This window comes from Eleginops maclovinus, chromosome 18 (assembly GCF_036324505.1).
Source record: "Eleginops maclovinus isolate JMC-PN-2008 ecotype Puerto Natales chromosome 18, JC_Emac_rtc_rv5, whole genome shotgun sequence".
Lineage (NCBI taxonomy): Eukaryota > Metazoa > Chordata > Actinopteri > Perciformes > Eleginopidae > Eleginops > Eleginops maclovinus.
This window is the reverse complement of record NC_086366.1, coordinates 1048932-1066517: the sequence shown is the minus strand read 5'-3', so window position 1 is coordinate 1066517 and position 17586 is coordinate 1048932. Positions and strand designations below refer to the sequence as shown.

At 44.3% G+C, this 17586-nt stretch overlaps 1 protein-coding gene and 1 pseudogene across 7 annotated transcripts in view; both read left to right on the top strand.

Annotated features, from left to right (window-relative positions):
- The window catches only part of ilkap (integrin-linked kinase-associated serine/threonine phosphatase), a 6689-nt gene extending 5605 nt beyond the window's left edge, over positions 1-1084 (top strand). For 4 of the 7 annotated variants that reach the window (XM_063906509.1, XM_063906507.1, XM_063906512.1 and 1 more), the window contains 4 exons: positions 1-31; positions 126-245; positions 511-592; positions 759-1084. The exon at positions 1-31 is cut by the window's left edge and continues 97 nt beyond it. In XM_063906509.1, coding sequence (XP_063762579.1) covers positions 1-31; positions 126-245; positions 511-592; positions 759-881 — 356 coding nt within the window. In that variant the 3' untranslated portion in view covers positions 882-1084. Of the gene's footprint in view, positions 32-125; positions 419-510; positions 593-758 lie in introns of those variants that run through there. The other 3 variants (XR_010167883.1, XM_063906510.1, XR_010167884.1) reach the window with 3 other exon arrangements.
- Positions 1085-2343: 1259 nt separating this feature from the next.
- On the top strand, positions 2344-15418 carry LOC134879904 (NLR family CARD domain-containing protein 3-like; annotated as a pseudogene).
- Positions 15419-17586: the final 2168 nt, after the last annotated feature.

Below are 17586 nucleotides of genomic sequence, written 5' to 3'. Positions count from 1 at the left end.
TGAGGATCCAGAGAGCGGGAGGCACCGTCAGGTCCGACAGGAAGCCTGCATTTAAAGATTGACTGAATCTAACAAAAACCAGCAAATAGTATATCTGTGTGTGTTCCTGTGTGTGTGTGTTGCAGGGATGGCAGGGTGCTGGGTGTCCTCGAGGTGTCTCGCTCTCTCGGGGACGGTCAGTATAAACGCTGCGGGGTCATTTCCTCCCCGGAGCTGCGGAGGCTACAGCTCACCGCCAATGACAGGCAAGAACACACGGTCGCTCGCTTCTGATTGGCTGCTGGGTCAACACGGGGGCGGGCCTCCACTTTGACTCCAGTGAAAGACCCACTGTTAATCTTTAAGTGCAGCCCTTGGATGACTGCCCCTCCGCCTCTGGGTAATGGTTATAGAAGCCGAGGTGTTGGTTCCCACAGAGGTGTGAGTGTGATGTTATTCCCAGTGAAAGAGAGGGCTCGTTTACATCCCAGAGATTCCTTATTGGTCAGCTGATGCGTCCTCTCTCTGCAGGTTTATCCTCCTGGCCTGTGACGGTCTGTTCAAAGTGTTCTCTGCTGATGAGGCGGTTCATTTGGTCCTGGACGTGCTGCAGGTCTCTCTCTCCTCTTCATAACAGGACTCTGTTAGGGCTCTTATTGTGAAAAGCCTCAGTCAAAGTTGAAAGCAGTAATAAGACCTGACGTAACAAACAGAATTTAGTCTTTGATGAGGTTTTAATTTATTTATTGTGCATTTAATCACACACTCTCTCCCTGCAGGAGGGGAGTCAGACGGGGGAGGAGGGGAAGTTCGAAGCCGCCTGCCAGCAGTTAGCCGGGGAGGCAGTGAGACGTGGCTGTGCCGACAACGTGACTGTGATCCTGCTCTCTATCGTCTTCTGAACACACACACACACACACACACACACACACACACACCTGTCTGCGTTTTTTCCAATAAAATCCTGTTGGCTGTAGAGGAGTGTTTGTGTCTCCATCAGTGATGATGTTAATAATATAATAATGATAACCACAGTTAAAAAAGATGAGATCAGTTTAAATGAATAAATGCTGAAATAATTGATAATTAATACAGGAAATTAAAAAAGTTGTGAATAAAACATAAATAAAATATCTTTAATTTCATGATTTTTCTTCACTTTCACTTCTTCATTATAATCTGCTAATATAATTAACATCCATCCATCTTTCTCCAGACGTAGTAGTACATTACATGTCACTTATTAGACCCTTTTATCCGAAGCAATTTATATCAAATACATTCATAAATCTGGGCAATCCCCACAGGAGCAATTTACAACATGCTGACTGCAGTGGGGATTGATCCAGTGCTCGCCTGATCCGAGGATCAACGCACTACCCCACTGAGCCACAGCCTTCGGTAGGACAATCACTAGCAGTACACTTTCAGTAGTGGTGGTCATGCTGTAGTCTCCTCTAACCTGCAATGACAGTAGCTGTGGTACCATGTGCTGCCACGGGATGGCGCTGATCAGCTAAAGAAACACTTCTTCTTCCCTCCTTCCGGATTCTCTTCCCTGTGACCCTGATGACTCCTGTGGTGTCTTCTGGCAGAGAACTTTTAATATTGACGAGAACGTTCACTCTCAAAACCGTTCCGGTATGGTACTGCACCTGGGGGGCGCTGGTGGGCCAGTGCAGAATGAATGTGGTCCTATGGAGCCCCACCCATAGATTCCTACATTTCTTTGGATATAATTTTTTTTTAAATCACTGCTATAGTTTTTTAAACATGGAATGGATAATCCTCACAAACGACACATAGCTTGTATTTTATATTCGCTTGATTTTGACTAAAATTAGGTTTTTGTAAATCGGATGACGTCATGCGTGATAAATTGCTTTACGGCACCTTGTGTCTCTCCTTCCCTTTCCTTTCCCTCGCAGCAACAGCTGCATACGATCGCAGCTGATTTGGCTCCGTGGGACTGATTTGAACTCGGCTCTACATGTTTTGAAAAGGTGTGACATTATTTGATACTCATAATTTACAAATCGTTGTTGATGTTCTGTGGACAGGTACCACAAAGCGTATTCTTCGGTCGTAACCAGTCGTGAGTTCTTCATTGACCAATCGGCTTTCATTAGCCAGATGCTAGCAGAACCTGGGTCGCAACTGCCCAACCTGTAAGAAAACAAAAGGCTATGACCCCCAGATTATTCCACTTTTGACGAAAAATCCCTGTCGACCTCTCGGAAACCACAGTAGTATTTTGGATTTTGTAGACGATATGCTAGGAGAATGATGTAGCTAGCCGCCTAGCTCCATAGGGGTCCATGTATTCTGCACTCGCCCGCGATCGCCCCCTAGGTGAACTGCAGCCAAATTCGGTACAATGGGGGTGAATAGAGAGTGAAGGGGCTTTCCGTAGACGGGCTTTGCTTCTGGTGTCTGGAGTTACTCCCACTTTGTTCCAGGTGAAGCAGAAGTGCTGCTCCCCGTTAAACTGTTGGTAAGTGACCGTTTCAGAGGGAAAGACTCTCAGCTGATCTCTGCTCTCAGACTCTCTCTCTGATGTGTTTATCGGTAACAGTTATATTAATATTGATAATAACAGCTGCTCTAACAGCATGCTAACTAAAATCTTCAGGATTGAGATGAGACAGACTGAAGGGTGTCTTTAGTGTGAGGACAAAACGTATTCTTCATAATTCAAACACAACTCCGTTTCATAAAGCAGTCTTCCCCTGCAGCCAGCGCCCTGTCGTCCTCAGCCTCGCATTCCTTCATCTCATGTTCACAGAAACAGAGTTAGAAATAGAAGCGCTGCTTTTAATAACCATCCCTCATTTGCATATCAGCAGGATACATGGTCCCTGCTGTGGAACAATACAGGGTTCTGGTTCTGATCGGAGCTCACCTCAAAGTGAAAGGGGAATGGAAACACCTTAAAGATTCAGAGGCTGTGTAGTCAGAAAGGTGGTAGAAGTACTCAGGTCTTGTACTTGAGTAAAAGTAGAAGTACTCAGATCTTGTACTTGAGTAAAGTAGAAGTACTCAGGTCTTGTACTTGAATAAAGTAGAAGTACTTGAGTAAAGTAGAAGTACTCAGGTCTTGTACTTGAGTAAAGTAGAAGTACTCAGGTCTTGTACTTGAGTAAAGTAGAAGTACTCAGGTCTTGTACTTGAGTAAAGTAGAAGTACTCAGATCTTGGACTTGAGTAAAGTAGAAGTACTCAGATCTTGTACTTGAGTAAAGTAGAAGTACTCAGGTCTTGTACTTGAGTAAAGTAGAAGTACTCAGGTCTTGTACTTGAGTAAAGTAGAAGTACTCAGGTCTTGTACTTGAGTAAAGTAGAAGTACTCAGGTCTTGTACTTGAGTAAAAGTAGAAGTACTCAGGTCTTGTACTTGAGTAAAGTAGAAGTACTCAGGTCTTGTACTTGAGTAAAGTAGAAGTACTCAGGTCTTGTACTTGAATAAAGTAGAAGTACTTGAGTAAAGTAGAAGTACTCAGGTCTTGTACTTGAGTAAAGTAGAAGTACTCAGGTCTTGTACTTGAGTAAAGTAGAAGTACTCAGGTCTTGTACTTGAGTAAAGTAGAAGTACTCAGATCTTGGACTTGAGTAAAGTAGAAGTACTCAGATCTTGTACTTGAGTAAAGTAGAAGTACTCAGGTCTTGTACTTGAGTAAAGTAGAAGTACTCAGGTCTTGTACTTGAGTAAAGTAGAAGTACTCAGGTCTTGTACTTGAGTAAAAGTAGAAGTACTCAGGTCTTGTACTTGAGTAAAGTAGAAGTACTCAGGTCTTGTACTTGAGTAAAGTAGAAGTACTCAGGTCTTGTACTTGAGTAAAGTAGAAGTACTCAGGTCTTGTACTTGAGTAAAGTAGAAGTACTCAGGTCTTGTACTTGAGTAAAGTAGAAGTACTCAGGTCTTGTACTTGAGTAAAGTAGAAGTACCAGAGTGTAGGAATACTCTGTCACAGTGAAAGTATTCTAAATGTTCCTCCAGTGAAAGTAGAAAGTACTCTCCTCTAAATGTACTTAAAGTAGCGACAGTAAAAGTAGTCATTGTCTGATTGGTCCATTTCAGAATAATATCTCTGATATGTTTTATAATGATTGATCATTAAAGTGAATCAACATTAAACTCTAACGCGATAAAAAGCTGAAATATATTTTTTATAAACACGTTTTTTTTCTTAAATCAATAAAATAATTTAAACGACATTTCTTATATTTAACAATAATTTAACAAAATATATTTCAATCAATAAAACAAATCTTTTAGTAGAAGAAATATGTATTTTGGATTAATGAAAATAAATAATAAATCAAAATGTTTAAAAAAATAACATTTTAAACCAATTCGTTTTTTACAACAAATATAATTTATTTATTAAATGGAAAAAATCTTTGTTCTTAATTCAAACAAAAATCAATTATTTAGTTAAAAATATAAAATGACATGTTTGAATTAAACAACGTATAAAACAAAGAAATGTTTTACATTTATAAAAATAATTTATATTAGTTTTATTTTAAATGAATTATATATTTCTTAATAAATACATTTAAACTAAATTAAGAAATGTACATTTTTAAAATCAATAAATAAAAATCATCTTTTTTAAATCAATGAAATTATGTTTCAATCAAAATATTTTAGGCAGTTAAAAAAAATCTATTGTTAACCATTTATTTATAAATAAGAAAATGTTTGAAAATCAAATAGATTTATTTATTCATACTATTAAAATGAGTTTAGATAATAAAATGCTTATTTAATAAAGTCATTGAGATATAAATAGCATTTTCCTTCTTAGCGTCTTTAAATCGATTAAAACCTTTGAAATAAATCTATATTTTTTTAATCAATTAAATAATTTTGAAGCAATAAAAATAAACGTTAATGTATTTCGATTCCATCAAATCCTTTTCCTAAATCAACACCATAATATACAATTTATTATTTATTAAAGTCCTTTTTAAATCAGTCACATCATTTATATAAAAACACAATACTTTTAAGAAGTAAAGAATATTTATTATCATTTATTTTACATCAATAACTTCAATTCAAAATATTTTAAAATAAATTAAATGATATCAATATTTAATAATGAATAAATTCAAATAGACATTTTAAATGTTAGCGCGGATCTCACTGATAGAAAAACCCATTTATTAAAGAATGAACTCAGTAATTAACCATCATTAATGTCGGGCTCTGGAGTCTTTATGCTGACTCATGTTAACTGAGAGGAGACGCCATCTTTATCTTTGTCTGATATTAGTATCAGGATGCAGAGACATCAACCTGGACCTTGTTCTGGACCTGAAGATGGATCTGGACCTGGTTCTGGCTGTGTGTCCATGAAGAGTGACAGGTCCATGAATCACCCTCATGACTTTAAATCTGGACCTCCTGCAGATGGAAGGTGAGAATGTGAAAGAGTGTAACGTGATCAGCTTCTTTCTGAGGAGTTCAGAGGTTCTTCTCCCGGACGCTGGGACTTTGTTCTGTTCGCTCTTTGGTTCTTCTAACTCACTCCATCTTTTCAGAGATGTTTCTTTATTGTTGTTGTTGTTGTTGTTGTTGTTGTTGTTGTTGTTGTTGTGTGTATTCTGTAGTTGTCTTCACTCTTTTAGGACTCAGATGTCCTCTAGTGGGAGATTAAAGAAGAACTGGACATCTGAAACTGATGTGAAGATAAAGAAAGAGCAAACTGGTCCATGAACTGGAACCAGAGAGAATCTGCTATAACTGACTTTGATCACTTTGACTTGTTTCGATCAGGAAGCAGCGGAAGAGATCTGGATCTGGATCTGAACATGGAGCTGAAGATGGAGCTGAAGATGGATCTGGACCCAGCTGTAAAAGGAGAAGGTTTGTGACCTGACCGACATGTTGAAAAGAGTCAAGCCAAAACAGATCTCAGCCCCCTGGCTGTGACACATGTTCTTATTTAGAGCTAATGAGTGAAACAAGTATATATGTGATTAGTATTCATGTGTTCATATAATTAAGGACAGAGCAAACTGAGACATTTCTGTTGAGGATCAAGAACCCAGAGCCAGAAACCACCAGGAACAAGGGCTGCAGTCCACTGCTCCTTTATCTGTCCGGCTGGTGTTCAGTTATTCTTAAAGATCATTTCTGTGATATTGAGGGAAATCAACACCTGAAAAAGTGCTTCTGAACACTCAATCCTGGTGGGGCTGTTTGGAGACAGAGGTCCTCTTTTTATAGCCTGAGAGGAACTTCACCAAGCAGACTCCCTCTCTGCTCAGGAGGCTCAGACACTAACCGTTTCAGCTCGTGAGAATCTGTCCAGATCTGTTCTTCTCATTCTTTAAGCTGCTGTTTATTAATCTGTGTTTATTAGTACCAGGATCCAGCAGCAGAGACCAGGACCCAGCTGTGTGTCCTTGAAGAGTAACTGTTCTATGCAGTCTCCATGAACTTTAAAGCTGGACAAAGTGCTGAACAAAGGTAAGAATTTCAAACTGGACTCTGTTATGATCTGATGCTCTTTGAGAAGGCACCACAGATTGGTTCAAATCAGGCTCCAGATAATAATGTGTCTTTCTGTTCCTTTAAGATGCTCTACACTCCACCTTAATAATCCTCCCTTTCAAGTGCAGCACTCTTCTTCAGACGAAGCCTTGTTGGCACATTCAGGTTTTACACTCGTGAACCGGGGCTGTAGCTCCTTCATGATAGACTGGACTTTAGAGGAATCTGGAAGACTTCAGACAAAGATCTTCTCAATGCTCCGGACTGGTTTCTAAGAGATAGATGGATGCCAGTTTGTGAGGTATGGACCCCCCACTCTACTCCAGAACCACAGCTGCAGGCCGGACAGTCATCAATTAATGTCTCAAGATCAGTGTCCTTTACTTCAACTTACTGAGGAGCCCCCCTCTCAGAATCTTCTGGAAGGTCTGCAGTTAGCTTGAGTTCTTCCTCACTGAATATGCAGGTTGAGCTGTAGACCCTTCCTGCCCCTGGTGGCGTCTTCCTGAGCTGCCAGCTGTGTCTCCAGTCTACATCAACGTCTTCATGGTGGTCTCCAAGTCTGTCCCTCAGCGTCTCTGAACCAGACTTGTTGGTTTTAAGGAAGACCCTCCTTGACCCTCATCTGTGATGTGATCTGGTCTTTCAACATGGGACCCCCGTCTCTCAGGTGAACCGGCCCTTCTTGATCTGACCCATAGGCTGCATTTACACTGCGAGTCTTGATGCCCAGATAGGATGTTTTGCCTAAATCCGATATTTTATTCCGTGTGTACATACTTTAATAATAGGCGTGATGCTAGTGTCGCGGTACATGAGAGGTTCGCCAAACTTTGCCAGGATATTTAGGCAGAGAATGAGGAAAAGGGCCATTATTGCATCCTGTGCACACGCTGCAATTATTGCGTCCTCAACTATTCAGAGGAGTGTCTGGGTGCAAGACAGATCTCAGGACTGGTGGGAGGATGTTGTGGCGGGCTTTGATGAAAAGCAGTGGGTCAGCAATTTCAGAATGATCCAGCAAACTTTCGATATGCTGTGCGAGAGTTTGTCCCCATTCTTTTCCTACCAAGATACCACATTTCGCCGGGCCATTCCACTGCAAATGCGCGTCGGTGTATGGTGGCTCGCAACAGGTGCGGGTTATCGCACATCGGCTCACCTATTTGGACGCAGTGTGTAAGAATATCCGATCTGCCCGTTTACACGGCGGTCGCATTGTCACATATCCTATTCGTATCTGATTTATTTCCACATATGAACGAGGCCTGTATCCGATCACAAAATATCCGAATGCATGCGACCTATTTACAAAGTCAAAGAACAAATCCGATCTGTGTCACATGAGAGCAAAACATCTGAATTGGGTTACATTTAACTGACAGTGTAAATGTAGCCATAGATGCTTCATTGTGATCCATCACCATCTGGATCTTTCAGCAGCTACTGATGTGATGCTGAAATCTCTGTGATGCCCAGCAAGGCCTTTACATCTAGGGCTGCCCCCGATTAGTGGACCAATCGTTAGTCGGCGAAAAAAATATTTGTCGACACATTTTTCATTCGGACCGCTGACGGGCGGACTGCTCCGTCTGTGCAGTGGCTGTGACTCATGCGCTTTTATGCATCTTCATTTATATTTCAACAGTTAATGATTAGTTTTATTTTCTATTTCATGTGAAGCACAACGTCCCATCCTGTTATAGTAAGGTTCTTTATCAGCCTTTGAAACTAAAACCATTTTGGACCATTTTTTTATAAATCATAATATATCAGATAGGTCTGACGATGAGTCGACTAGAAAACTCTTAGTTGAGAGCAGCCCTATGTACATCCAACATCCACAGTTACTCAGCCAGCTCTCCATCCCTGCCTCTGACAGAGCCCTAACGTCTCCGGACATCAGGTCCTCTTTCTCTTGTGGGACTCCTCAACCTGTTCCTCCCATTCAGCTCAAACACCATCAGCTGCTGGGAGGCTTCTGACAGTCGATGCTTTCAGGCATTAGCAATGTGGCTGCTTTTATACCCCCCCCCTCCAGCTGCTGAGCCACAGTGACCCTGTTATTCTGTCTTCATCTCAGGACTCCTTCAGTCAGCTGTGTGCAGATTAGAGTCTTCAGATGTTCTTAAACTTGATGTTTTCTCCACAGAGTTCTGCAGGAGTTCTCAGAGGTTCCCAGTGGTCAGTCTGCCCCGCAGCATCACACAGACCTGGACTCCATATTTATGGTGTGTACAAATATACATTTACTCTGAACTACAGATGAACTACCACTCAGGTCCTGACAGTGTCCATGCTGCTCTGTTTAGACCAGCAGGCCTTCAGACGGACACATGAACCACAGGTTGTCTTCTCTACATTAACTGTTCATCTCTCTGTTCCAGCTGCTGGAGGAGAACATCGTCACCTTTGTGAAGAACGAGCTGAAGAAGATCCAGAAGACTCAGAGTTCAGATTACCCAGAAAGCTTAGAGAGTCAGAGGGAGGATGAGGAGGTGTTGGACGGTGAGGATGAAGAGCAGAGGAGGAGCAGCAGAGAGGCATTTCTGAACATCACACTGCACTTCCTGAGGAGCATGAAGCAGGAGGAGCTGGCTGAGCGTCTGCAGAGCAGTAAGAGCATCTAACACATTTACCATGATGGAGAGGAGACGGAGGAACATGGAGAAGTTTACATTTACACACTCTGCTGTTAGTATGCTGCACACATCTGCATCAGGGTGTCCTCTGAGGAGCTGATTCAAACTATACAGACACACTCACATGTTCAGATCCTCAGTTTCCTGCAGGATCCACTCACTGATCTCACTTGTTGTTTGTTCATTCAGGAACTCCTGATGCAGTGTGTCATAAACTCAAATCCAACCTGAAGGAGAAGTTCCAGTGTGTGTTTGAGGGCATTGCTAAAGCAGGAAACCCAACCCTTCTGAACCAGATCTACACAGAGCTCTACATCACAGAGGGGGGGGCTGCAGAGGTCAATGAGGAACATGAGGTCAGACAGATTGAAACAGCATCCAGGAAACCAGTCAGACCAGAAACCCCCATCAGACAAGAAGAGCTCTTTAAAGCCTCACCTGGAAGAGATGCACCAATCAGAGCAGTGCTGACAAAGGGAGTGGCTGGCATTGGGAAAACAGTCCTAACTCAGAAGTTCACTCTGGACTGGGCTGAAGGCAAAGCCCACCAGGACATCCAGTTCACATTCCCATTCACCTTCAGAGAGCTGAATGTGCTGGGAGAGAACCAGTACAGCTTGGTGGGACTTGTTCATCACTTCTTCCCTGAAACCAGAGACGCAGGAATCTGCAGCTTTGATCAGTTCCAGGTTGTGTTCATCTTTGACGGTCTGGATGAGTGTCGACTTCCTCTGGACTTCCACAACACTGAGGTCCTGACTGATGTCACAGAGTCCACCTCAGTGGATGTGCTGCTGACAAACCTCATCAGGGGGAGGCTGCTTCCCTCTGCTCGCCTCTGGATAACCACACGACCTGCAGCAGCCAATCAGATCCCTCCTCACTGTGTGGACATGGTGACAGAGGTCCGAGGGTTCACTGACCCCCAGAAGGAGGAGTACTTCAGGAAGAGGTTCAGAGATAAGAGCAGGCCAGAACCATCATCTCCCACATCAAGACCTCACGAAGCCTCCACATCATGTGCCACATCCCAGTCTTCTGCTGGATCTCTGCTACAGTTCTGGAGGAGCTGCTGAAGACCAGAGAGGTAGGAGAGCTGCCCAAGACCCTGACTGAGATGTACATCCACTTCCTGGTGGTTCAGTCCAAAGTGAAGAACATCAAGTATGATGAGGAGCTGAGACAGATCCACACTGGAGTCCAGAGAGCAGGGAGATGATGGAGTCTCTGGGAAAACTGGCTTTTGAGCAGCTGCAGAAAGGCCACCTGATCTTCTATGAGTCCGACCTGACAGAGTGTGGCATCGATATCAGAGCAGCCTCAGTGTACTCAGGAGTGTTCACACAGGTCTTTAGAGAGGAGAGAGGACTGTACCAGGACCAGGTGTTCTGCTTCGTCCATCTGAGCGTTCAGGAGTTTCTGGCTGCTCTTCATGTCCATCTGACCTTCATCACCTCTGGAGTCATCCTGCTGTCAGAAGAACCAACAACTTCCCAGAGGTCTGAAGTTAACCCTGAACTAACACATCTCTACCAGAGTGCTGTGGACCAGGCCTTACAGAGTCCAAACGGACACCTGGACTTGTTCCTCCGCTTCCTCCTGGGTCTTTCAATGCAGACCAATCAGAGACTCCTACGAGGCCTGCTGACACAGACAGGAAGTGACTCAGAAACCAATCAGAAAACAGTCCAGTACATCAAGAAGAAGATTGAAGAGAGTCCCTCTGCAGAGAGGAGCATCAACCTGTTCCACTGTCTGAATGAACTGAATGATCGTTCTCTAGAGGAGCAGATCCAACAGTCCCTGAGATCAGGAAGTCTCTCCACAGATGATCTGTCTCCTGCTCAGTGGTCCGCTCTGGTCTTCATCTTACTGTCATCAGGAGAAGATCTGGACGTGTTTGACCTGCAGAAATACTCTGCTTCAGAGGAGGCTCTCCTGAGGCTGCTGCCAGTGGTCAAAGCCTCCAACAAAGCTCTGTACGTGAACACATAACTATCCAGGTTAAATGCAGCGTTATTCATTCAGTCTGTAAATGTTGTCTTCTGTATTTCTGATTCCTCTTCAGACTGAGTGACTGTAACCTGTCAGAGAGAAGCTGTGCAGCTCTGTCCTCAGTCCTCAGCTCCCAGTCCTCTAGACTGAGAGAGCTGGACCTGAGTAACAACGACCTGCAGGATTCAGGAGTGGAGCTGCTGTCTGCTGGACTGGAGAGTCCTCACTGTGAACTGGAAACTCTCAGGTTGGTTAAAGCTGTTTAACATTGATGGCCTTCTGAGCTATTGGCTCTTTATATATGCTCTGTCTGAAGTTCTTGCCTCCCAGTTTTTAGATAATGATAATGATATGATAACTTCATATATGAACTATTGGATTGACCTTTGATTGAATTATTTGAGTGGCTGTAACCTGTCAGAGAGAAGCTGTGCAGCTCTGTCCTCAGCTCCCAGTCCTCTAGTCTAGAGTTGATCATCAGTATTTGGTCAAAGATGTTCTTCTACAAAAGATGATGATGATCCACCTTATCTTCAAACAAATGCTATAAAGAACTCTACTCAGGTCCCAGCCCTCTTTTCCTACCTTTTACCCACCAGATATCTCTGTCACTTCTGAAAATTAAAATCACTGTTGGAACAAGAAAAGCAGACATTCTAACTGTGTGTGTGTGTGTGTGTGTGTGTGTGTGTGTGTGTGTGTGTGTGTGTGTGTGTGTGTGTGTGTGTGTGTGTGTGTGTGTGTGTGTGTGTGTGTGTGTGTGTGTGTGTGTGTGTGTGTGTGTGTGTGTGTGTGTGTGTGTGTGTGTGTGTGTGTGTGTGTGTGTGTTGTGTGTGGTGTGTGTGTGTGTGTGTGTGTGTGTGTGTGTGTGTGTGTGTGTGTGTGTGTGTGTGTGTGTGTGTGTGTGTGTTCAGTCTCTCAGGCTGTCTGGTCTCAGAGGAAGGCTGTGCTTCTCTGGCTTCAGCTCTGAGCTCCAACCCCTCCCATCTGAGAGAGCTGGACCTGAGCTACAATCATCCAGGAGACTCAGGAGAGAAGCTGCTGTCTGCTGGACTGGAGGATCCACTCTGGAGACTGGAGACCCTCAGGTATGGACAGTGATGACAGTCATGGTGGATCTGAGTGAAGGAGGATGGAGTTGATCCTGACTGTGTCTCTTCCTGCAGGATGGACCATGGTGGACTGCAGAGGTTGAGACCTGGTCTGAGTCTGAAGTGTGAGTGTGTTTTCAGTTTGCTTCATCAGAGCTGCACAGGTTACTCTAATAAACACATCTCATAACAGCCGGACCAACAGAAAGCTCACTCCTTCTCCTCACTGTCTTTAAAGATATGTCCTGATATTCAGGGGGGGGGGGTCCTCTAACATGTATTCAGGTACAGTTACTCATTACCTGTTCAGAAAGGTCATCAGTAACCTGATCTAAGTATCACCATATTAAAGTAATGTAACCTGATTACTTTCTGTTACTCTCAGATTACCTTCTTATCAAATATGCAAATAAATCCAAGAGATAATAAAGAACAATAAGATGTGTTTACTTTATTATAGTATCTGAGACAACAGCTGGATATGAGACGTCAGTCTGACTTCCTGTCAGTGATTGTCAGTACAGAGGTTAATACCTGAACAGGTGATAACCTGCAGCTGTGTTCTCTCATCAGATACCTGTGAGCTGGAGCTGGACCCAAACACAGCACACAGGAACCTCAGACTGTCTGACAACAACAGGAAGGTGACACGTGTGGAGGAGGAGCAGCCCTATCCTGATCATCCAGAGAGGTTTGACCACTATCCTCAGCTGATGTGTGGAGAAGCTCTGACTGGTCGCTGTTACTGGGAGGTCGAGTGGAGCGGAGAGGTTTATATATCAGTGACTTACAGAGGAATCAGGAGGAGGGGAGAGATTAATGACTGTGTGTTTGGAAGGAATGATCAGTCCTGGAGTCTGGTCTGCTCTGCTGTTGGTTACTCTGTCTATCACGATAAGAGAGGAACATACATCACCCCCTCCTCCTCCTCCTCCCCCCCCTCTGGTAGAGTAGCAGTGTATGTGGATCATCCTGCTGGCTCTCTCTCCTTCTACAGAGTCTCCCCTGACTCACTGATCCACCTCCACACCTTCAGAACCACATTCACTGAACCTCTCTATGCTGGGTTTAGGTTCTTGTCTGGTTCCTCTTCAGTGTCTCTGTGTCCTCTGCAGTTCTGAGAGTCTCTCCTGTGGACATAAATCAACTTGTTCACAGGCCTCCTTTATAAAGCTTCACGTGGGAAGGTAGCGTACGTAGGAGTAAATACACGCAAAAAATATTCCGATTTATAAAACACTGCGCACGCACGTCCTACACCGGTTTATAACTCACTATCAACTCGAAATGCGGCGCAGCTTCTGTGGACTTCACGTAACGCCCAGATTTTCCTTTAAATAGTCAAAGAAACGACCCGTATGAATATTCATTTAGACTTACTGCCTGATGACAATCGCAGGAAATGCCGACAGAACAGCTAAAAAAACGATAGTTAGGCATGTAACTACGGTGAGTTCTGGATGACCGCCAGAGGCAGTGCTACCGGCCTACCAAAGAGTGAACCCCAACAGTCTGGTTATCAACCTTAATATGCCTGGCTGAAATAGCAGCCACATAGACCCTCAAGGTGGAAGCCGAGAGTCGTCTTTCCAGCAACAACTGTAAAAAACGCAGGATTATGGCCACTGAGGAAGTCTCAAGCACTTCCCCGCAAGCCCCACACCACTCTGCGAATAATTTCCATCTGTTGGCATACAGTGCCCTGGTAGAGGGGGCCCTTGAATCAATGACAGTCTGAATTACCTCATGGTCACATGCCATTAAGAGTGGGTCATGCCCTTCAGGGGCCAAACGCATAGTTGTAGGCGTTCTGGTGTCGGATGCTACATGTGGCCCCCAGGTGTGAGAGCATGTCCCGTCTCCTGGGCAGGCACCATGGATTTCCTTCCAGTAGCCTGTACATCGCTGGAAACCAGGGTCTCCTTAGCCTGTTTGGGGCAACCAACAGAAGCCTGTGGTGGGATAAAGACTACCTGGCGAAAAACACCGGTCTGTCAGTACAACCAGTCCAGGCGTGTGTGACCCATCGCAGCCCTTCGAGGACGTAACCGAGGCTCCAACACTATGGGTACAGAGCTACCAGCGAAGGGCCACCGGCTATGTTTATTTCCTAACGTGTTCAACAACCTGTATTCGCTACCTGCGAGAAGATAATAGAGACATGGCTGATGGTGACGTGTGCTGATAAAGGCGGGGCTGCCCTACGTCACCCCAGGTCTCATGTGACCTGGTTGATATTAAATACTCGACCTGCGCATGGGTGAGATGGATAACATCCAATGTGAAGCACTGCCTCTGGCGGTCAGTAAGAATGAGATGAAACCCATTTCACGCCGAGTAAGATTTTGGTTCTTGTTGGGGGGGTGCAGACAAGTTAATCATATTGTTTTGTGGACGCAGTTTGAAGATAACAAAGAGCTGCAGCATGTGGAGCACTCTGTGAACGCTGCTGCCTCAGAAAGTCGTAAGATAACATATTGGAGGGGGGGTTCAATAACATATCCGTATTTATGTATTTATTTATTTCTGTGTGCACTCAGGAGTCTCAAACAGGCCTTTATCCATTTTTGCAAATGAATTCTTCATATCTGACAGGTAATCATCCCTCCCGTTTTTGAAGGTATGCATGTGTCAGAGTGTGCGTGGAGGACCGGCAAGTCTGTTTTTTATAATTCACAAAAAAGCTTAGAAATTGGCGTACGCCGTCGTTTGGGGGTACACCACATTCATAAATGAGGCCCCAGAACTCTGCTGCCAGACTTTAAACGTCAGCAATAAGAAGAGAGCACAGTGCTCCTGGTTCACACTGCATTGGCTCCCTGTATCTGTTAGAATGGATTGAGATCACTCTGATGGTGTATACAGCTCTTAATGGTCTGTCCCTCTCTCATCTCATTGATTATCTGTCGTCTGTCAGCAAGCTTTATAAATATCCCTAAAAACTTCCAGAATAAATTGGGGAAGAAACTTTTATCCACGACGTTCCTGAACTGAGAAACAGCGTTCCAGGAAACACCAGAGGAAAACCCAGTGGACTAAAGCTCAGCTGAAGACGTCAGGTTTCACTGTTACTCAGAACACCATGTATGACTACACATGCTGCGTGTGCTCACATGTTTTAATCTCTGGAATAAATCAGACTGTTAAAGTTCTTTGAGCTGCATCCTCTGTGTGTAAACTGCTCTACAAATAAAGCTTTAAAACACAAGCCCAGATATCTGTGTTTCCATAAATCATAGTCCAGAGAAAAAGGAAGTAACCATAAACTCACCGGCACCTGAACAATGAATCAAAGCAGACCACGTGTAACGGGTCGAATTGTTCCGTTGCTTTCTGCTGCTCTGTCCTGAGAAATCACGATATTCTGTAACATTTGTACAGCTGGGGTCACCAAAAAACATCTAGGTATTTCTTTATTGTCTTATTTTTTACCACTGTAAGAATGTCAGGGATTGGTAACAGGACCATAGAACAGTAGTGAAAGCAGGGGACACAAGGATGGGCGTTACGTCCCCACCAAGGTCTAGGGGACCAGGGGCCAGTAACACACAACAACCAATAACAGAGGGAGTCAGAGTGGAAGTTAAAAAAAAGGTGTGCTCCTTTTAACACAGAATATTGCCACACACGTTCTTTAAGTGAGAAGGAGATGAGGGAGATTGTGCCAAACAAAAGAAATAAGTGTAAAAAATCTCTGGGGGCCTGAGACCCCCCCGGCGGAACAGGTGACGGCGGGACCCTCAACAGAGCAGAAGATGATGTGAAACGTACAAGGAACAGGTGTCAGCGGGTTCCCTGGCAGTACAGGCATTTGCGGGACCCCCAACTGAACAGGAGCGGGACGGACTGACTGACGGCGGGACCAGAGGGGCTGGAGTGGGCCGGACCACAGCTGGAATCGTGGAAGCCTGGGCAAGGCCTGGAAAAGTCTTGGAGGCCGGAACTGAAGCCGGAAGCATGGTTGCAGGAGGTGGAGTGACGCTGGGACTCTAGCCGGAAGAAGAAGCCTCAGTAATATTCAGTTGTTGCTGTTTTATGGTTTATTACATGGCTTTGGTTGGACAGCATGGTAAGGACTGCCTCCACTCCACTAGGGGTCTCTGTCTGTGTTCTCTGCTGTCTGGCTCTCCTTTGTGTTTCAGAAGCAGAAGCCCAACAGCATCCCAATATGCGACCCGATCTTCTTTTGGACACAGCTGCTGTTTTCACACACCTGCATCCATGACTGATTACTGACGTCCAGGTTTATTAGGTCTATTTGTGTTTGTTAAGGATGAGACGCAGGTTATATTAGTTGCATTAGTTCTGATGTATTTGTAACGTTTTATGAAAAGATGTATTAATCTAAAGAGTTTGAAGCTAAATGCTGACATCTGCTGGTCTACCTTTGGTATGCATGCTCCACCGGTAAGACCACCCACCAGGACAGCTGATGGTTTGCATAGAAGTACAGAACTGGTCCCAGGGAAGCTGATAACCTGTCAGCTGGATCTGGACCTGACTGAAGCTGCTGTCTGCTGGTCGACACTTATTGTGAGAGTTTCTTCACCACTCTGTCATCTCTGTGGATTCCATATGTAACCTTTTAACAGGGCAGGCTGCAAGATGAGAGATAGTCGAAACCTGAGGCAGCCTTAAAGCTTTTAGAGGAAAGTCGGAAGTCTTCAGCACCATGACTTCAGGCAGGTCCATGACGAGCCCGACCTTTCAAGAATGGAGCTTGATAGCTGAAGGATTACAGGTACTTTGAGCTCTTGAAGAAAGGAAGGGGCCTGACCAGGGGTTTAGCTAAAATGGGAAGTATTTGATATCCTTTTAATGCTTTTCAATATTCTGCACCTGCCACAGCCATTTGGATCACCTGTAGAGTCTGAGGGAGTATTCTGGGACGGACTGAAGTGACCAATGAGTGTGTTATAGTTTTTGCATCGTTTTGAGGAAGCAATGTTACATTCATGAAAGAGGAGCTGTCCAGCTCAATCCTCGGGAAGTGACCCAGCAATCGAGGTCAGCGCACCTCCCTAAAGGACATCCCTATTCTCAAAATGCACATCGAGGAGCGAGGAGGCTCCCTGGAGGAACCATGAGCGAGGAAACACTGATGTACCAAGGGTTTAAAAGCCTTTGCTTGCACTGTGTTCTTTAGCACTATGGAAAGCTCCGTATAAATATAGGATCATTATTTCAAAAGCCAATACCAAGAGACCTGAGGCTTCTAAAGGGTTCATAGGTTTAATACAAATATTTAAAAAACTCGGACCAGGACTTTTCAGAGATTCTGGAGCTCCTTTCATTCTTGGAAATTGGAATTAGTGACGTCTCTGCAAATGTCCCACTTAGCAAAGTGTCTCAGTGTTCGACCGGACTCTTTGACTT